This window comes from Neovison vison, chromosome X, assembly GCF_020171115.1.
Source record: "Neovison vison isolate M4711 chromosome X, ASM_NN_V1, whole genome shotgun sequence".
In the NCBI taxonomy this organism is placed as follows: domain Eukaryota; kingdom Metazoa; phylum Chordata; class Mammalia; order Carnivora; family Mustelidae; genus Neogale; species Neogale vison.
In genome coordinates this window covers 116,333,565-116,352,315 of record NC_058105.1, presented here as the reverse complement: position 1 = coordinate 116,352,315, position 18,751 = coordinate 116,333,565, and the positions used below count along the sequence as shown (strand labels likewise).

Sequence of the window (18,751 nt, the reverse complement as noted above, 5' to 3'; positions counted from 1 at the left end):
CTCATGCTTCCGCACCCTAGAGACCTCTTGAGGTGCTGTCCAAGAGTGTCCATGTTTCCTCCCTCCCTCAGGGCTACAGCACATGACCTGCCTGCCACCACGTGGAAGGCCCTCTCCCACTGAGGTCACCCAGGGAGCATCTCAAGGGAGGAGGAGAAGCACACACGGACTTGCCTCTCAAACGCCAGGCAAAGAGTCAGGGGCCTGAAGTGTGGCAGCTTGTTTAAATTTGCACACCTGGGCAAGGCGGGCCTCACTCGACCACTCAGAAGCCGAGATGCGGAGAGGTGCGCACCTTGTCTGAAGTCACCAGGTAGGGAAGTAGAGGAGTGGACTGTCCGCCCTGCTGTGCCAGCTCCAAAGCAATGGGTGGGCAATGGGTGGGCACCTAGCCTGGTTACCACAGTTAACTACCCCTAGAAGAAGGCCTGGCCAGAAATACAGGTACTTGATGAATATCTGTAATGGATGGTCGGGGACACACACACACACACACAGACACACACAGACACACACAGACACACACACACACACAGACACACACAGACACACACACACACACACACACACCTCTCATCACTGCATCTATCTACAAGCCCCCACTTTTCATCTTTTTTCCGTAGCCAAGTTTCTCACAAGCCAAGTCTACATAAGCTTGGCCACCTGCCCATTCTCTCTTCAGTTCGCGCCAGCTCTGTCTCTGGCTACCAACCACTGTATAGAGACTCCTGGACTGGGAGTGCCAGGGCCAACACTAGTGACCAAAGCTTGTGGATGCCCTTCAGTCTCCTGGGTGTACCTCTGGTGGGGTTCTCACAGCGTGGTCAGCTAACCTCCAGCAGCAGCAGCAGCACCGGGAGCTTGCTAGAAATGCAGGTTTTCAGGCCTTCACCCAGATCTAGTGAACATAGTGAACATAGTTCACTTTGGGGAATAGCGAACTATGTTTTAACCAGCTTCCAGGTGATTCTAGTACACACTCAGGTGTGACATCCACCCAGCTCCAGTTGCTCCATATTCCTTTCTTCCGGATTCCATGACCACACCAGTTACCCTTTTTGAAGGTTCCTCATTCTTCCTCCACCCTATAAATAATACTGGCTCCACTCTCTCCTCTTCTCCCCCTGTAATCTCCTGGAGGGACCATTCTGCACCTGGAATTACCATCCATGAGCCAATGGCACGCACCTCTGTAACTACCAGCCAAGATCTCTCTCTTAAATTCTCCAAAGACATGGCTGGGTCTTGATTTGGGGAAAAGAAGGGAAACACTCAAACACCACGTGATGCACCACTAAGACTGTTTGAAAGGCATTTTGAATACTTGAGTAGTCCAAACTCAAAATGATGGCCAAAGCACCCAAATGCTTAAGCACCCCAAACGCTTGCACTAGCTACCTTTCTCTTCCTCCTTTTTGATTGATTGATGGATTAGTTTATACCTAGTAAGAAAGAAGAGGTGGGGAAGTGGGGGCGGGGCACACCCCTCACAGAGCCATTGAGACCCCGAAGCTTATTTCCTGTTCAGTTGTAACCCCAGGGGCTGGAGCAGCCAGGCTGCCTGTGTAAATCTAAAGAAAAATGAACTTCCGTGTGGGTAAATTGGTCTCAAGAGAGACATCTGCCCTTCCCTAAGCACCGAGTTGATGTTTGGCATATAAATGTTTACTTAATCTTTGCCTTCAGCTCAAATGTCTCAGAGCTCCGCAGCCTCTTATCTCCCAGCCTGTCTCTGAAATCCAGCTTCCATCTTCATTACAAGTAAAAGCCTTGCAGTTCCACTGTCCTTCCCACTGGATATGGTGTTTCAGTTTCTGTGGTGGAGCCTTCAGTCCTTCCCAGGAAAAGTACCTCATGGGTAGACATTTAAAGCAATAGCCGTCTCTGAGTGGCATGAGTCTGGGAAGTCACCAGGTCTCCTGCACGCAGCCTGGTGTCTGAGACCCAAATGCCCACCTTCTCACCGAGATCCCTCCTCCAACACATGCTACCACATCTGAAGTCAACGCATGGTGCCCTCCGGGATGCTTGATCCACGGTACCAATGCCCCCACATCTAGCACCTCCTCTTTGAACGGCCAACTACCACCCTGATCATGAAGTCTTTCTAACCACTGGCCGTCTTCAACTCCCAGAATACACTGATGTTTATCTGGGAGGGCATCAGCTTCTAGAACGTCAGCCTCACCTCACTTTGGCTCTTGCCATCTTCCTGAGCCCGTGACAGCCACCATTGCCAGTCCTGCCTTCCCCTGGTTCCTTCACTTATGACCTTCATTCACGTTCAGTCACCCAGATTCGTGGCCCCTCTCTCCGTGGTTAAGTTCATCTTCAGACCTACTGCGCCTCTGAAGCTGTGAGCACACACCTCCCCTTTCTGACCAACATCTCCTGTTCTTCCGGCTGTCAGCTTTTCCCACTCCATGCTCGCTCACCTCTCCTCCTCCTGATGCCTTTCAGCTTCACTTCCTGCCCCTCCAGCCCAGACCTCCTGTCTACCACTCAGGGCCTCTGGAGCACCGGCCCTGCCAGCCCCCACCCTGCCAGTCCCCTGCCCCCTCTACTTGGAGAGCACATGCTGCTCCGTGTCCACGGCAGGGCAGGTACCGGCCAAAACTCCCCCGCAGCTCGGAACAAAGGTTCTGCTCCAGCTTCCCTGCTATTTGGAAGAAAATGAAAAAAATATTACAAATTGGGGTACTTATGTTTGGGAGGATTAACAGACCTGTTCTAGCCTGCTTCTACCTCTTTTCCTATTGGGTTTATTCCTTTGAAGTCCCACACCTGTCTTGCCCCTCAGGTTTCTGGCTCGCTGCCTCTCACTGCATAGAATTACTAGAGCTCAGAGCAACCTGCTTCCCTCCAGCATTTCCTTGGATTTTTCTTTTTCCTTTTTTTTCTTTTGGACCATCTCCCAAGTTCCAGGACCTCCTTTTATAGGGCTCATGTTTATTACACCAATAATACACATTATTGGACATATAATACTACATGTTCATGTGTGTATACACACATACAAAAAGGTTTAGGTACGTTCTGTCAATTGAAACATTTTTATGATCAAATATCAAAACAAGTGAGAAGGCTCTATACTTTCGAGCCTCCATTTTCTCAAGTGTGAAAATATGGGTGGACAGAATACTTGTCCCCCCACCACCGGGCTGGACAAGATGAGCACTCTGGCTTCGCACACTGGGAAGTAATAACGAACGCATTGCCAAGGTGCAGACATGCAAATGAAGGGGGCACTTAGGGCTTAGTAAAATCTCCTCTCATCATTCAGTTGTTGTTTTTTTTTTTTTTTTAAGAGATAGGGAGGCAGGGGAAGGAGCAGAGGGACAGAGAGTATCTTAAGCACGCTCCATGACCAGGGCAGAGCTTGAAGTGGGGCTTGATCCCATGACTCTAAGGTTGTGATCTGAGTCGAAATCAAGAGTCAGACACTTAAATGACTGAACCATCCAGGCACTCCAATCATTCAATTTTAAAATCAACTCTGGTACTAATTTTTTTTAACAGTCTTTTTTTTTTCCTGTTATAATTCCATCTTAACTTACTTTCTGGAAATTGGAAGAATATTCTTACCAATGGGTAAGTATGTTAATGGCATGCTTCCACTTGCTCAGGCTGGACACAAAACTATGCAAGGGCGTCATTCTACTTCTCCCAGATGTGGTTCCTGGAAACCGACCTGCAGCTGAGCCCCAGGATTAGAGAGATCCAGAACAGTGCCTTGCACACAGTGGCCCCTCAATACATTTCTGTTAAGCAAATGTATCCAAAAATGACTCCCCTCTTCTTAAACTTGTGCATTTCTTCATTCTAAAAGATACGACTTCCTATTTAAATGGAAAGAAACCAACCTCTCCTGGAAGCCACATTTGGTAGGAGGTTTCTGGCTGGTGAGAACAAATAATGACCGTGTGTCCATGTGTTCAATTCTCTGTCCACCATCCAGTCAGGCAAATCCTAGAGAGGATTTGGCTTCCTACAGTAGATAATACTTTCTCTTTGGAGGACCCATGACGCAAAACTGTCTGAGCGCTGCTAACATTCCTACCTCAACCAATTGGGTGGAACAAAACCAAGTTCATAAACTGATATAAGGGCTGGTTGTCCAATGTAACTGCTTAGCAAAAAATATGAAATGCGCGAGGCACTGAGAAATAGTAAGACTTTCTGTGATCTTCTTCAATTTTGTAATGTTGGAATCCATGGCACGCTAGGTACAGAACATGGGACCCACATGGTGCAGAGCTTGTACAGGGCCTGGGAAGGATGATAGGAGAGGCAAAAGTGAACAAAATGTCAGCACTGGCACCTCCCTGCCTTTGTAGGAACCATGGCATTCAACAAGTGTGTTATATGAGCCACTACCATATGCTCAACCCTGTAGAGCATGTGGAGATGACAAAACACACTCCTGATCTGCTTTAAATCTGGTAAAGGAGTCCGGGGGTGTAAGCATCCCAAGTGGCACAGCATGGGGCCCCACACTAGGCTAAACACGGGGTGCCAGGCTTTTGGAAGAGAGAGCAATCCTGAGGCATAAGGGATGGCTTCCAGAAGCTGGGTGTGCTAAGTGGGCTCTGAAATCGGGGAGCATTAATAGGTGCATGAGAGGCAGCCAGGGAAGGGGAGGGCACTGTCAAAAACTTGGGATAATCGAGACCGGGGGTTCTCGAAGTGTGGACATAGGCCAGCAGCATGGAGACTGCAAACCTGGGAGCTTGATGAAAATGTAAGTTCCCAGGCCCAACCTGAGAACTACCAAGTCAGCAACGGTGTGGGTGGGGCCCAGCGATCTGTTTGAACATGGTCTCCAGGTGATTCTGACCCACACTCGAAATTGAGAGCCTGCTCTAACCACCATGTTAGAGTAGGCACTGGGCTCCCTTCAGCCAGCTGAGCAAGCAGCCAAAGGAGGTATTGGTTTCCCAAATGCTCCCAGCCTTGCCTGCGTCTGCCACTTCCTAGGATTGTCGGGAAGGAAGCCAAGGCCTCTCCTCCCTTGTCCCGTTTCTGCAAACCCTGTGTCCTGAGGGCTGGGCCAGTATGGGCTAAGTGGGAGACCACCCAGGTGACGAACAGTTACATTTCCCACTGGCTTATATACACAGCCCTCCGCATGCGTCTTCCCCAGCGAGCCATACCTCTAACGGACAAGTGGATGATGGGAGAGTTGGAGGTGGAGAACAGCTAGACAGAGGACAGATGCGAAGGGGGCTTCTGGGAGTCCAGAATGTCCCAGTTACAATTCACTTTCCCCTTGCATTCAGGTCCAACTGGGGCCTCACAAAGCCTGTACCTATCCCACAATGAGACGGTTGAGAACAACCTTTGAAGGCAAAGAAGCCATTGGAATTGCACTTCTCTTCAGATCAGATTAGAACAGGAATATTCTGGAAATTGTTACTGACTTCAGGGAAATGACTGTAGCCCTGGAAGACTAACAGAATTTGACAGAGCATGCCTTCCCTTCCCCTTTCACCCATCAGAAAGAGATGCACAACCTTTGCTCTCCAGTCTCTCTGTGTAGCTCATATTTTCTTCAGAAGCACTTTGGTTTACGTAACTGTTTTCTTCTAGAGTGCTAGCTGCTGGGCCAGCCATGCTACTGAGCCCTGGGCTGAGGTCACCGGGGTGGTCACATGGCCCTGTCTCGCGCATATGCACACAGGCTTCTATCTGTCGGCGGAAGAGGGCAAGACATGTAGGGCCTGACCTGCTCAACAGTGGCCCTGGTCCCATGAGTCTCCCCATGGGCCATCACATGGGGGCAGTTGTTTGGGCCTTGGGAGCTGTTCACAGAACGACGCGGGCGAGCCAGCTGCCACTCCAATGGGCCCGCCCGCACTGAGGTCACTGGCTGCGTGTTCAGCTGGGGAGCTGGTCTCCCGCACTTGGGCCATCGTGCGTCCACCACAGCCGGCAGAGCTTCTGACGCGGCTCAGCCACTCACAGAGCTACCTGCCCCTACATCTGGGCAAGGGCGGTGGCGGGGTTTGTATTAAGAGTGAACGGGTCCTGCTACCACATGGATGAACCTTGGGGCCATCAGGGTAGGTGAAATCAGCCAAACAGACAGATGCTATGTGGTTCCACTTACATGAGGTATCTAGAAGAATCAAATTCACAGATGTAGAAAGCACAGTTGGTCCCTGAACAACACAGGTTTCAACTGTGTGGGTCCACTTATACGTGGATTTTCTTCAATGAATACAGGCCAGTACTGCAAAATCTAATTTCTCTTCCTTATGATTGTCTTAATAATGTTTTCTTTTCTCTTGCTGACTTTATTGTAAGAATACAGTCCCTGAACATATAAACTATGTATTAATCGACTCTTTACATTGGTAAAGCTTCTGGTCAACAGTAGGCTATTAGCAGTGAAGCTTCGGGGAGGGGGGTACAGTTGTACACAGATTTTCAACTGCATAGGGATCAGTACCCCTTAGCCAGCGTATTCGAAGGTCAACTGTACACTGGTGGTTGGCAGGGGCTGGGCAAGTGGGAAGGGGAGTTGGTGCTTAATGGGTACAGAGTTTCAGTTCTGCAAGATGGAAAGAGGTCTGTGGATGGATGCGGGTGTTTGCCCCACAATGAAGATGTCCCTGATGTCACTGAACTGCACACTGACCAATGGCTATGGAGGTCAATTTTATGTCACGTGTATTTACCACGATTTAAACCTTATTTCCTAAGAAGTAAAACAAGCTCCACACTGGGTGTAGAGATTACTTAAAAATTAAATCTTAAGGGTGCCTGGGTGGCTCAGTGGGTTAAGCCGCTGCCTTCGGCTCAGGTCATGATCTCAGGGTCCTGGGATCGAGTCCCGCATCGGGCTCTCTGCTCAGCAGGGAGCCTGCTTCCTCCTCTCTCTCTGCCTGCCTCTCTGCCTACTTGTGATCTCTCTCTGTCAAATAAATAAATAAAATCTTAAAAAAATTAAATCTTAAAAAAAGTAAGAATGACAATGGAACTAACGTTGATTTACAAGCACGAGGTTACTGGGGATTGTCGTGTTCCATCCTTTTGTCTGCATTCCATTATCATCCCCAATTTATAGGCAGAAAAAGTAAGGTCTTGGAGAGGGGCAGTGACATGCCAAGGCCCGCCCACCTATGAGCAAGATGAGATGCAAACCAGGAAGCCTGCTGACCCCAGCCCGAGGGCGCTGAAGCCCCATGTGACCCACCAGGCAAACTTGGCTCAAAAGAACAAAAATCTGGTGAGTGACTGTGTGCTGACAGGTACATGGCAAGACCTCCAAGCCAACAGCTTGCTCTGCTGTATGACACCAACACACATAATACATACGTACTAGGAGAAAGTTCTGGCAGCTAACTCGGGGAACGAACACAATCCTTCTTTGCTCCGTGGTGGGCAGCTCGGGCCCTGGAGCACAATATCCAACTCTGACTCCCCACTCCTGACCTGTGTGCCCAGCCAGCCAGCGAACAAATGTGAGTTGTGCCAGGCACACCTCAGAACCTCTGCCTGAGCAAAGCATGTCCCTTGCCTGTGAGGGTCTCACAGTTTGGAGACACATACACTAAGACAATATTCGCCAATGACGGGTCCTCGGTGCCACAATAGGGCTGTGCAGTTCAGGGCTGAGGGAGCCTGGGGCTGGGGCAAGAGGCACCGCAGAGCAGGGAGAGGGTCAGGGCATGGAGCTCCCAGGGAGTGGTGCACACCCGAGGCCAGGGGGACATCCAGGGAGGTCGGGGGTCGTGATACCCACATTTCTAGTCTGAAGGGTGGCTGGCACGCCCTCAAGAAGCTCAGGGAAAACCCCTCCGTGTGAGCAGAGTCTACATGCAAGATACCTGATTCCCATCTGCTCAGCCTAAAACCCACACTGTGCCTCCCGGCCTCAAACCCACTTCTGCCCAAGCACAGAAGAAGCAGGAACAGAAGTAGCTGGAGTCTTCAGACAGCTTTGCTAGAGGGTGGAAGGGCAGCTCCGTCCCCTCTCCCTCTGCTCGCTGCACCCGAGGTCCCTCTCCTGTGGCCCACGGCCAACCCTCACCCGCCCCCAGTGGCAAGAGCAGAGCAGTACCTGGTGTGGGTCAGGGGACCCACTGGTCGTTCAGGCCTCCTGGGGGGCAGCGCACCGGGTCTGCTGAGAGAATTGGTCTTGGGTGGCCGCGGCTTTTTGGGCGGTATGGCAGGAACAGAGGGCTTCTGTAAATCCAGTTTTGGCTCTCTCTCTGGTCTTTCTTTAAGTCATTGTTTAAAAAGCATAAAGAAGACAAGGAGATCTAGCGTAAGTGACAGTACTTAGGGGAAGACTGCTCGTTTCCTGTATTTTTAAAAAAAAAATCACTGAGGCTTACTTGCAAAGGTGAAGTTGGAGGGTGAAGAACATTATTTTTTTTTTAATTTCTATTTATTCATGTATTTGTAGAGCCTTCTTTATTTTTTTGGTCAAGTTAGGAAAATCCCCTCCCCAGCTGCAGCCCACCGTTGGCCTTTGCCCGTGCTGGCCTGGAGGGCCCTTCCGGCCACTGCCCACCCTGGCCTGGAGGGCCCTTCTGGCCACTGCCCACCCGTGGTGAACTCTCACAGATCCTTTCTCAGGCCTACTCACTGGCCTGGCTGAACCAGGACACTGTCACACTCCCTTCTCAACAGCCAAACCGACCCTCAGAGGCAGACTTTCTTACTCCCTCATCTGAGCCCAGAAAGGCAGCCCTTCATAAATGGGTTCCACCTGGCTACTTTCCGGGTGTGTATATGCCTGGCAGAGCCTGTAGGCCGTCAGACCCCCAGGGCGGGGCCCATGTCTGGTCGTCTCTCTAGAACCGACCCGGTGCCTGGCGCATAGCAGGTGCTCAGCAAATGGGTGATGAGTTTGGTCAAGAACCCACATGACCTGCTGGGTGTGAGGAGGCAAGAGGTCTGATGCCTCTCAGGTCAGCCTGTGTAAAGGGGCCATGAGCCAGTAAATTGTGGGGGGGCATTTCTGGGAACAAAGAATTAATTCTGGATTCTTTTTGTGTACAGTTTGACCTTGGAAGGTAAACTGGGGTTTCATAGGTATTTGGTTTCCAAGGATTTAAGTCCGCTATTAGAATGAAGTTAAGGTCAGATCTGGCAGCCAACTAAGCAGCAGCGTGACTGACAGCTTCGTGTTTTCTGTCCCCAGTTAGCCGTGCCCCATGTGTGGCGTAAAAAGCACACATCCACGTTCTTTTTTATAAAGATGGAACTCCAAAGAGCTGCCCACTGGAGGACAGGCCTGTTCCCTATGTTCACTCGTAAGCTGGAACTCTGAAGAGTTCCTCTTGCAAACACACACTCATATTGCTCAGGTGCCCAGGCCGACTGGCAAAGCATTAAAAAGCCCACCAGTTACTATACGGACACCACTGTGCTCACCCCCACACTTCAGTAGGGGAATACGCTCCATCCGGGAATGCTGGGAGCTCACTCACTGTCCACGCGGACCAGAGGAGGAAGGGCTTGGCTCAGATGCAAAGGAGCGGAGACTCCTTTTGCTGGAATGTACTGGGGGGCAGCCTCTCTGGCGTGTGCTGAGCAAATGGGAGGTTGTGCCCACCTCACAGGGAAGGCCAAGTCTCAGGGTGTGGCTGGCTCTCTGGCTCCCCTGCTGTTCTGACCAGGGTTTCTGCTTTCCGGACCCACTGTGGCACTGAACAAGGAATCAGAGGAGTGGAAGGAACCAGAAGTGTGTGGTCACTTGGCCAGCCAACTGGGGCAGTTGTTCACACGTAAGCCAAGTCCTTATGTCAGTCAGCATGGAACAGAGCAGGAAGTTCCTGTGTTGGAGTCTGGTGGTCAGCCAGAGACTAGTCATGTGTCCTCCGTGTGGACAGGGGGCAGTGTTTGGTTATGTCACAGCACACACTCTCCTCAAAGGGCTGTTTGCATGATATACATATGGCTGTTTTTTCACTGCTCTGGGACACAGACCTGTGTCCCTTTCAATGAGGTTCGACAACTTAGATTTTAAGTGTTCACTGTGAAGGAAAAGAGATGTAACTTCTTAAGAGCTGGCAATGTTGGCAAAACTTTTGGCAGGATGATAAAAAAAATATGAAATTTCACAATAAAATTTCATGAGGCCACCCAGGGGTATCTCCAAATAATTACATTCATTAATTCAGCATTTCTCTTGTGACTTCCAAATAACTGCTTTTTAAAATGGAATTTGCTCTGCCTCCTGTTCATAATAGTAACATAGCACTTTCCCCATAAAATGTGTGATCAATCAAATCTTAGACACCTAACAAAATGAGTCCTTCCACAGCATGCAGATTTCTCTGGGAGATGTACTCAGAACAGTAGGGAGTCAGACACATTTGTAAAAGTTGACTGTGTGAGTCCCGGGAAGCTACTCCCCTTCAGATGACTTTCCTGACCGCCTTCAGGGGACTGTGGGCCCTGAGCTGCTTCTCCCAGTTTTGCCATGCCCCTCCCCCCTAGCATTCTTGAGCAAGGACATGTGTCTATGACATAGTAGCCAGAGTCAAAAGTCCAGCAGTGACCGAGGATGACGGCTTTCATTTGTCCTGATGGCAATTTCTCTCAGTCTACAGGCACCCGTCAACAGGGAATAAGTGCCCTGGGGCACGAGGCACGGGAGAGGGTAGGATGGAAACTCTGGTAGATACATCCAGGGCCTCAGGAAACTTCTAGTCAGCACCTTGGCTTCACGATGCTGCTGGTGTAGGGAGGGCGGCAATGGCAGGAAGACTGGGATGGAAGAACCCTGATGTGTTAAGTGACTGGTCTGGTTGTTTTTCATTCGGTGAGGAATTCTGGCCCAAAAAAGCACCACATAACCCTCTCTCCGATTTCCTTAGAAATGGGATATTTAAAAGCAACCCAAATAAAACCATAATCACCATATTCCCCCCTAAAAACAAACTCTGTGGGTAATCTGGACTAGCCCCTGACCGACGGCGTTGTCTCCGGCTGTTCGAGCAGTACCAGCGAAGACTTGATTTCATACCTTTCTCATCTGTTCTGTTGGGAAGCGTTTCTGGTCTCTCAGGAGGTATCTTTTTAATTTCATGTTTTCTCTCAGTGGTACCTAAGGGGGAAAGGATAACAGTGATCAGAACATGTTTTCTCTATCCATTTATTAGACACACCAGCATTTTAAATATTTATCAGGTACAGCAAAGTCAATAGACTTTTCTCCCCCTAAGCTGAGCGCTGGTGCTACCCGGCAAATGTAAGCCGCTTAGAAAACAGCAGAAGCCATTTCTGGCCTGTCATTAAGTTTGCCTGCCTATATGTCCTTAATTTACAAGGATGCCATTACTATTTTCTGATATTTAAATATGAACTCCTGAGACATCAAAACAGTCACAGGAAATCACTGGGTGTGGGTGGAAAATATGTATAGGCAAGTCAATCACCAAAATATGCAAATAATGGGTCACTGGCGATTGTTCTACAAATAAAAAGAAATTGCACAGGGATATGGATCCTATGTTGTAGCCTCACATCGTTTGCTACCCTTCCCATTAAGAGGTGAGGTCTGTGTCCCCTGTCTGGAATGCGGGTAGGCTTGTGACTGCTTCAACCCGGGGCCAACATGATACCATATAATTTCCAAGGCTGTGTCATAAAAGACACAGGCTGTGTCGCTTATGCTTTATTTGCTAGAACACTGAATGTCCGTGTGAGAAGTCCACAAACCTAAGGCCCACTGAAGAAGCCATGTGTAGACATGGTCTCCACATGCCCCCACTGAGCCCAGCCCTCCAGCCATTCCTGTCAAGGGCAGCCAGACTTGACAGCAAAGCAGCCATCTCCAAAGTGGGTCCTCCAGCTTCCACTGGCCCAGCGTTCCCAGCTATCCCAAATACCAAATATCAAATATCAAAAATGATATTGTCCCAAATATCAAGGAGCGGAGAGACAAGATATCTTGGCCAGACCCTGTTCAAATTCCTGATCCCAGAAGCCATGGGCATAAGAGGATCGTTGTTTTCTGCCACCAGATTTGGGGTGGTTTGTTATGCAGCGATAATAACGAGAGCCTATTCTTAAGTAGAGGGATGTGCAGAGAAGATCTGTGGTTGTCCTTCAGTCTAGTATATCTGTGCCTGAATCCCTCAAATGTTACATATGACATTTTCCCAAATATACCTGCAGGGCTCTGCCGACTGCAGCTGCTCCCTCACCTGGGGTCCTCAGCAGGGCCCGTGGCCTCAGGTGCATAAGCACATTTGCAAAACAGCTAAAGCATAAAACCAATCACAAGTTCTCCTCAGACTCAGAGACTTGCTTGAGTGCTCGGTGAATTCCTTACTGCCCATCCCTATTGATGGGTACCTGGAACTAAAATCTCAACGACACAGTATCAGAAGCCAAAGGAACTGAAAAAAAAAATCCACTGAACACACTTTACTGAAATCTCCTTAATGACTCATTACAAATTAAACACTGTATCTAATTTCTGTCAATTCCATACTTTTTTGGGTTTTTTGGTCAAATAATCAAATACGAGGAAAGCTGATGATAAGGAAAATATAAATATCTACCTCCCTGTCACAAAGCAATGCCCAGGATCATTCAGCAGGATAAATTAAGGAGGGCAAGGATTGCATGGAGCACTGGGTATTATACACAAACAATGAATCATGGAACTCTACATCAAAAACTATAACATCATAAAAATTATTAAAAAAAGAGATGAGCAGTAGGAATCTAAGAAAGTTAAATGCCATCTTGCTTTGCCCCACAGAGATCCAGCATAACCTTACATAAAACTGCTTTAAAAGAGAAAGAATTTGCCTACTGTGCTACAATCTAGGCTTCTAATGGTAACAAAAATGTTTGTTATTCCTAGAGATACAGGAGGAACTGACAATCCTACTGCCATGAAGAACCCAATCCTAGTTACATTCTAGGCTCCTTGAGCCTTGGGCCACTCAACTTATCTCCTTGGTCTATAATCCATCACCAAAGCCTCAAGGAAAAGGGTCGCCAGAGAAAAGCAAAACAAGAGCCAGTTTTAATTTCAGTACAACAAAATATTGATCCAGTGTGAACCACTAGGTGGCAAAATTAAACTGCTCAATGCAAACTATGATGTGGGGGGGCGGAGCAAGAGACATAATTAACACCTCATTTCAGGGCATAAGCTCACTAAATCTCAACTAACCTAAAGGGAATGGTAAAGGAATTTGGGGTCAAGCTGATTACCCCCCCAAACTCAGTGGGCCTAAAGGCCTTAAAAAAATCACTCATTAATGAATTTGAGAATAAACCAATCCGGAAATTTATTCATACTTTAAATGCTATAGAAATATCACAGTTATTAATGTGTGGAACTAAAAATACCCTTAGTCTTCTTCTGTTTAAGTTGTTAATTTTTTTTAAAATGCCACTTAACTAGTTATTCATGGAGGAATTTCTCCCCATAATTAGTTCTTAACAATTATAAAGGAGAGTTCAATGGGGAAATATGAATGATCTTTTCTATGTATGAGAACCCTGTGCGCAATGAGTTACCAAACGTCCAATCATGTCATGTCTTCCTACGTTGTTCAACCTTCATGTCTGAACTACACAGAAAAAGTGAACTGGACTCTTTTTAAGATGAAAAAAGTCTCATGAGGAAAGATATTTATTGCCAGAAGAACATTTTTTTAGTTGGGGGGTGTGTGTGAAGTAAGTACAAATTTTGGTTAACCACGCATTTTTTTTTTTTTTGGTTAAAAATTTAGCCCCACTGTACATGCGTGGTGAGGCTATGACCCATGGAAGCAATCCCCCCTAAGCTGACCCTCGAGATGAGGTGGGCGCGGGCAAAGCAGGACAATTCAGTTCTTCTTTCCTCAAAAGCAGTTGATGAGAAATTAAAAAGAAAAATACAACACTGTAAGAAAACTGGTTTACTCCAAAGCAAAGTCTTTCTGGTCATTCACTTGGGAGGCTAGATTTTTTTTTTTTTTTTGCTGTACCACGGATACATTTTAATGGTATGTTTAATTTTTAGGAGAAGCAGCAACAGATTTAAAATCTGCCTGCTGAGACCAAGTGGTAAGTTCCCAATTTGGTGATCCGTGGCATTTGAATCTAAGAACCTTGAGCTCTCCCGAGGGTGCTGTAAATACACACAGAAAGTCACACGCTGTGTCCAGAATGGAAGCGCATTACCTGCCCCTTGCTTGATGACAGGAGCGGACGGAGGAGGCGGCTTCTTGGGTCTCTGAAAAATGAGTCAAAAACAACAACACATGAGTTTGTTGGCAAGCCAATGAGATTGTTGGCCTGTCACATAAGGATCGAAGACATTGTTTTCTAGATGTAGTTTGGACAGTCCAGAGGAGTTCTCCAAAAAATTGAGCAAATCTCTCTCTGGGGATGTCAGGTTCTGGCACCTTCAAACCAACACTAAAATAAATTCAGTCTGCAAAACAAAACTTTGATGGACAAATGAAATACCATTTCCCCCTTTCTAAATTTGTAACAGCCTTCTGGAAAAGCACGGCTCAGCAAAAATGGCCTGCGACCAGCAAGCACAATGGTACTCCTACACCGAAACCACATTTGCAATTAAGATTTAATCTGCTGAATAACCAAGTGATTCGGGAGAGTCACTGGGACAGCATGAAATCAGATCTGCTCTGGACAGGGAACCTTCACCAAAAGCAGGCCAAGGGGCTGCTGTGGCTGGGAGTCAGTGGGTTCTAAACCTTCAGCCCTTTTGACCCCAAGGCTGGCAGGCCACTTGTGAGCTGCCCCCCCCAGACCAGGTGTACCCTGGAAAGTGGAATGGAGCTTTTTTTCTGTTCTTCTCTCACAACCTGTCACTCTGTAGGTGACGAGGCAGTGAAGCAGTCGGTGGCATCGCCCCGAACCGGTTCCAGGGCCTCTCCTTGCTCACCCAGGATTGACTGTAGGAGGAAGAGGGTCAGGCTGTACTTGGCAAGTGATTCAGGGGCCAAGAATCCAGCCAGGGCACAACTCTTGGACACCATACTTGGAGAGGGGAGCCAGAGGCGAGGAGAAAACCATCTCAATATCAAAGTCATTAAGGAAAGATAGAAACCAGAGGATTTGAGAATTGAATCCACGTTGCCGCTGATACTTCTCCCGACCCTCTCTGGGCCTTACACACCAGCGACTTTTTCAACAGCTCTAGAGAGTCTGTCCTGCACTCTGAAACCATACCACTCTGACATCACCACAAGGACCAGCCAAAGCCCCGTGCAGTCCCCAGCCCCTACCCTCTGGGGTCCACCGGGGCCTGCTATGGTACTAGCATGAAGAAGGAAATGATTTCAAGTAAAACCCTGAGAATAGGAGACTCGTGAAGAACTTTCTCAGGAGGCATCACAACAGGAAGGCTCTGGATTCTATGACATGTCACCTCTGCTCTTCAGTAGCTGGCTGATGTGGCCATTACCTGGAGGAAGTAGTGCAGCGTGGTGGCCGCGAGGTGGGGTTTCAAGTCATTCTTCAAGTGTCAGCCATGGACACGGGGCAGGTGAACTGACCTAGCTAAAGCTTCTCATATGGAAAATGGCAATGGTATTACCTCCCTCTTGAGAGGAGGTAGTTTCACACGCACAGGGAGTCAGTAAGCACTGCCCTGCTGAATCTTCATGACAAGACTTTAAGTAGTGATTTTAGTATGCCCATTTTGCAGATGAAGTGATTGAGGCTTAAAGAGATGAAGCCACTCCCCAAGTCACCATGCTATTAAATAGCATGGGGGCTGGGAGCCCAGCCCTGGCTGTCTGACCCACAGGTCTGCTCTGAGCCACTGCGAAGGACCCGCCTTGCCAGAGGGCATCCACAAGACAGCCCACAACATGGCCATATACGACACGTGGTATACACAAAAGCACAGGGAACTGTATCATGTGAAAGTTGGGGGGAAGAAAATATGGATATTATGCTACAGCTACAATATGAGCTCAGATCAACTACGTTACAAAATATACAGAAAGAGAAAAAGACTGTAAAGGAACCAAATTTATAGCGTGATACCTGACTAGTATAGGATTATGGGCATGTGTGGGTGTGTGTGTTTCCTTCTTAATATGTTTCGGTGCTGCCTATATGAGTACTGGCTAACGTCATTCTAAAAAAGAGACGGAAAAAATGCTCTAAGGGCCCCCTCCCCCTGCACACAGGCCGTCTCGCTGGCGGAAGGCCCTTTCCCATCTGCCAGCCCCTTCTAGCTCTCCACTCCAGCCTCTTCCTTTTTGCCTCCCTTTTCTATCCTTGTATAAATTAGCTGGGGACAGATGTGTGTTTACCTAATGAAGTTATTGTTGAAACTCTGCCAACTAACCTTCCTTTACCCCAGGATCAGAGTAAGTTCTGATTCACAGACAGCGCCCTATGGCCTACTTCTTCCTGGCCAAGTCCCAGTGATGCCTACCCTGTGAATGTTTTGCTCACTTCCTGCTCCTTTGAAACATTTTATAACCAATTTCACATGAGCCTCCTCTTGCCGAGGCTGTTACCCCAGCGACCTTGCCTCAAACCACAGGACCCCAAATTAAAAAAAAAAAAGACAATTACAAGTCATCATGTTTTCCAAGATTACTGTGCAAAGAAAAAAAAATCCCTCAGGGTTGTCAGATTGGACATGGAGCAGACACACAGAATGTGACCGGAGCAGGGCAGAGTGGCACCAAGAGAGAGGACAGGAAGCGTTAGGCTAAGAGACTGAGTGTGACAAGCGTGGTCATGGCAAGTGTGGGCCTGACAGTGGCGGAGGCAGAGGTGTGAGGGGTCGTGAGGGGGGGGGTAGTGAAGGCAAGTGGGGCCAGTTCTGAAAGGAGGGCACAGTCTATGACCGTGTGCCTTGTCCCCACCAGGTTTGATCTGCGCTGGCTGCAGGCCAGCTGTGCTTATGAGCGGAACGGGTTTACAGGCTGTCCTGCGTTTCTTGTTTTGTTTTTTTTTCTTTGACTAACTTCACTCGATGATGCCGTCAGACTTAGCCTTCCTGCCTCCTTAGAGGAAAAATGATGCCATGTTTTCAAAGAAGAGGCCTCTGAAGGTAATTCTAAACAAAAACTGGGGCCTGGGTTCAGAGGCAGCTCCAGACTGTCCCCCAAGTGATTAACAGATGACTGCACAGGAGCCTACAAGGATTTTCCTCTTTAAATGCAACAGGAAGACGGGGCAGTGAGAACTGAGAAGGCAGGCTGGGAAAATCTGTAGCAAAACGTGACAGGAAAGACTTCAGCACAGGCATTCATGATTCTTAAATCAAAAGACGTAAGCACGTCGCTTAGTCGGTTTTCCCCAAAATATCTGACTGTGGCCGGAAGAAGGAAATAGCACGGAGGGGACCTCCAGGTTAAGCAGTAGCCCAGCGCGTGCTCTGCCGAGGTGACTGGCATTAGCCAGTGCCACAGGTGTGCAGTCAGAAACACCCTTACAACCCAAGCGAGTATTTTAAGTCATGAATTTTTAGAGGCACTTGTTCTATTTCTTCTCTTTATCCCTCCCTCCATAGAGGAAATATAACACTCCTGATCCAAATTCAGATGGCTTCAGCCTGCTCGATTTGTAGATCAATGCTAGAGACAGAGGATATTAGAGCTATGAACGATCACAGGGTCCCCTCTACACTGGGGAGATTGAGACCCAGAGGGGCTGGGTCAATCACTGGGCAGGAGCCAAAGAGAGCCCAGAACTCCTATCCCTCAATGTCCAGACTGTGGCAATTCATTAAGAGTCAGCATGAAAATGTTCCTAACAAAATCAATGAGCCAACATTTTCTGATTTCTAGGAAAGCAGAATGTGTTCTGTGGTCTTCCCATATACAGGGTGTACAGGCCTGTGTGTGCCTGCGTGTGCGTCTGCCAATGTCGAGCCGTTGGCTTGGACACTAAGCAAACACCATCCTTCAAAGGATATGTTAATTAGATCTGATTTCTTACCATTATTACCAGGAAGGAAATAGATCTGAATGTTCTGGAGTGAAGACAGCAGGAAGGCAAGTCTTACTTCCTGCTGATGGATTTCCGAGCTGACTCTGCCCTTTGTTTGGCAAGCCTGGCCAGTCCCAGGCAAAGAGCTCATCAGCTGGCTCAACCGGCCTCCCTGGCAGGAATTCTGATTTGCCACTGGGCCTCTTGCCTTCAGAGTTCTGGCCCCACCCATGTGGTTTGTTGAGAATAATCAGAGGAGCGCACCCCCGATGGCCAGGTACCCTTGAGGGGGGCACTTTGCTAGAGGGAAGCAAACCTTGGCTTGATTTTTCAGCCTTGGGAAACCCTCCTCCAGGTACTCTAAGTTCTCTAGAGGTGTCTGTGTGAAGCTGGAAAGGGAACAAGAATGGACAGTTCCTGACCAGGATATCCCTCACAGCTCTAGAAACACACAAAGGCCTCCATTCTGCTCGTTGGTTCCCTGTGATTACAGCAAGGGCCCCTCTGCACCCTACAGAGTCCCTAGCACAGGAAGTCCCCCAGGGGCCACCACAAAAACCTGCTCTCAGCAGGTTCTCTCTTGAGTTTCCTCTCCTTAACCTTTGGCCCGGAGGCCTGCATCCCTGGTCTCCCTCTTGGCTGGGCCCATCTAGAATGCTAGCCTATTGGGGAATCATGCAGGCTTTGATATTTGGCTTCTCTCCAAGATGCTCTCACACTTTACCCCCCTTGGCTCATGCCTCTGCTCCCTCCACCCACTGCAAAAGCGAAGCCTCAACTCCATGCCCAGACCTCACATCCAGATAGAAAGACCCGAGTTCCACTATGTCTGGGAGGAGGAGTCTGACAAGGGACCTGG

The 18,751-nt window shown here is 48.4% G+C and overlaps 1 protein-coding gene across 11 annotated transcripts in view; it reads right to left on the bottom strand.

Moving 5' to 3' along the window:
* The window catches only part of SH3KBP1 (SH3 domain containing kinase binding protein 1), a 340,719-nt gene that overhangs the window by 37,601 nt on the left and 284,367 nt on the right, over positions 1-18,751 (bottom strand). For all 11 annotated transcript variants that reach the window (XM_044234434.1, XM_044234427.1, XM_044234423.1 and 8 more), the window contains 3 exons: positions 14,149-14,200; positions 10,985-11,065; positions 8,066-8,225 (listed from right to left, as the gene is read on the bottom strand). In XM_044234434.1, coding sequence (XP_044090369.1) covers positions 8,066-8,225; positions 10,985-11,065; positions 14,149-14,200 — 293 coding nt within the window. The remainder of the gene's footprint in view (positions 1-8,065; positions 8,226-10,984; positions 11,066-14,148; positions 14,201-18,751) is intronic.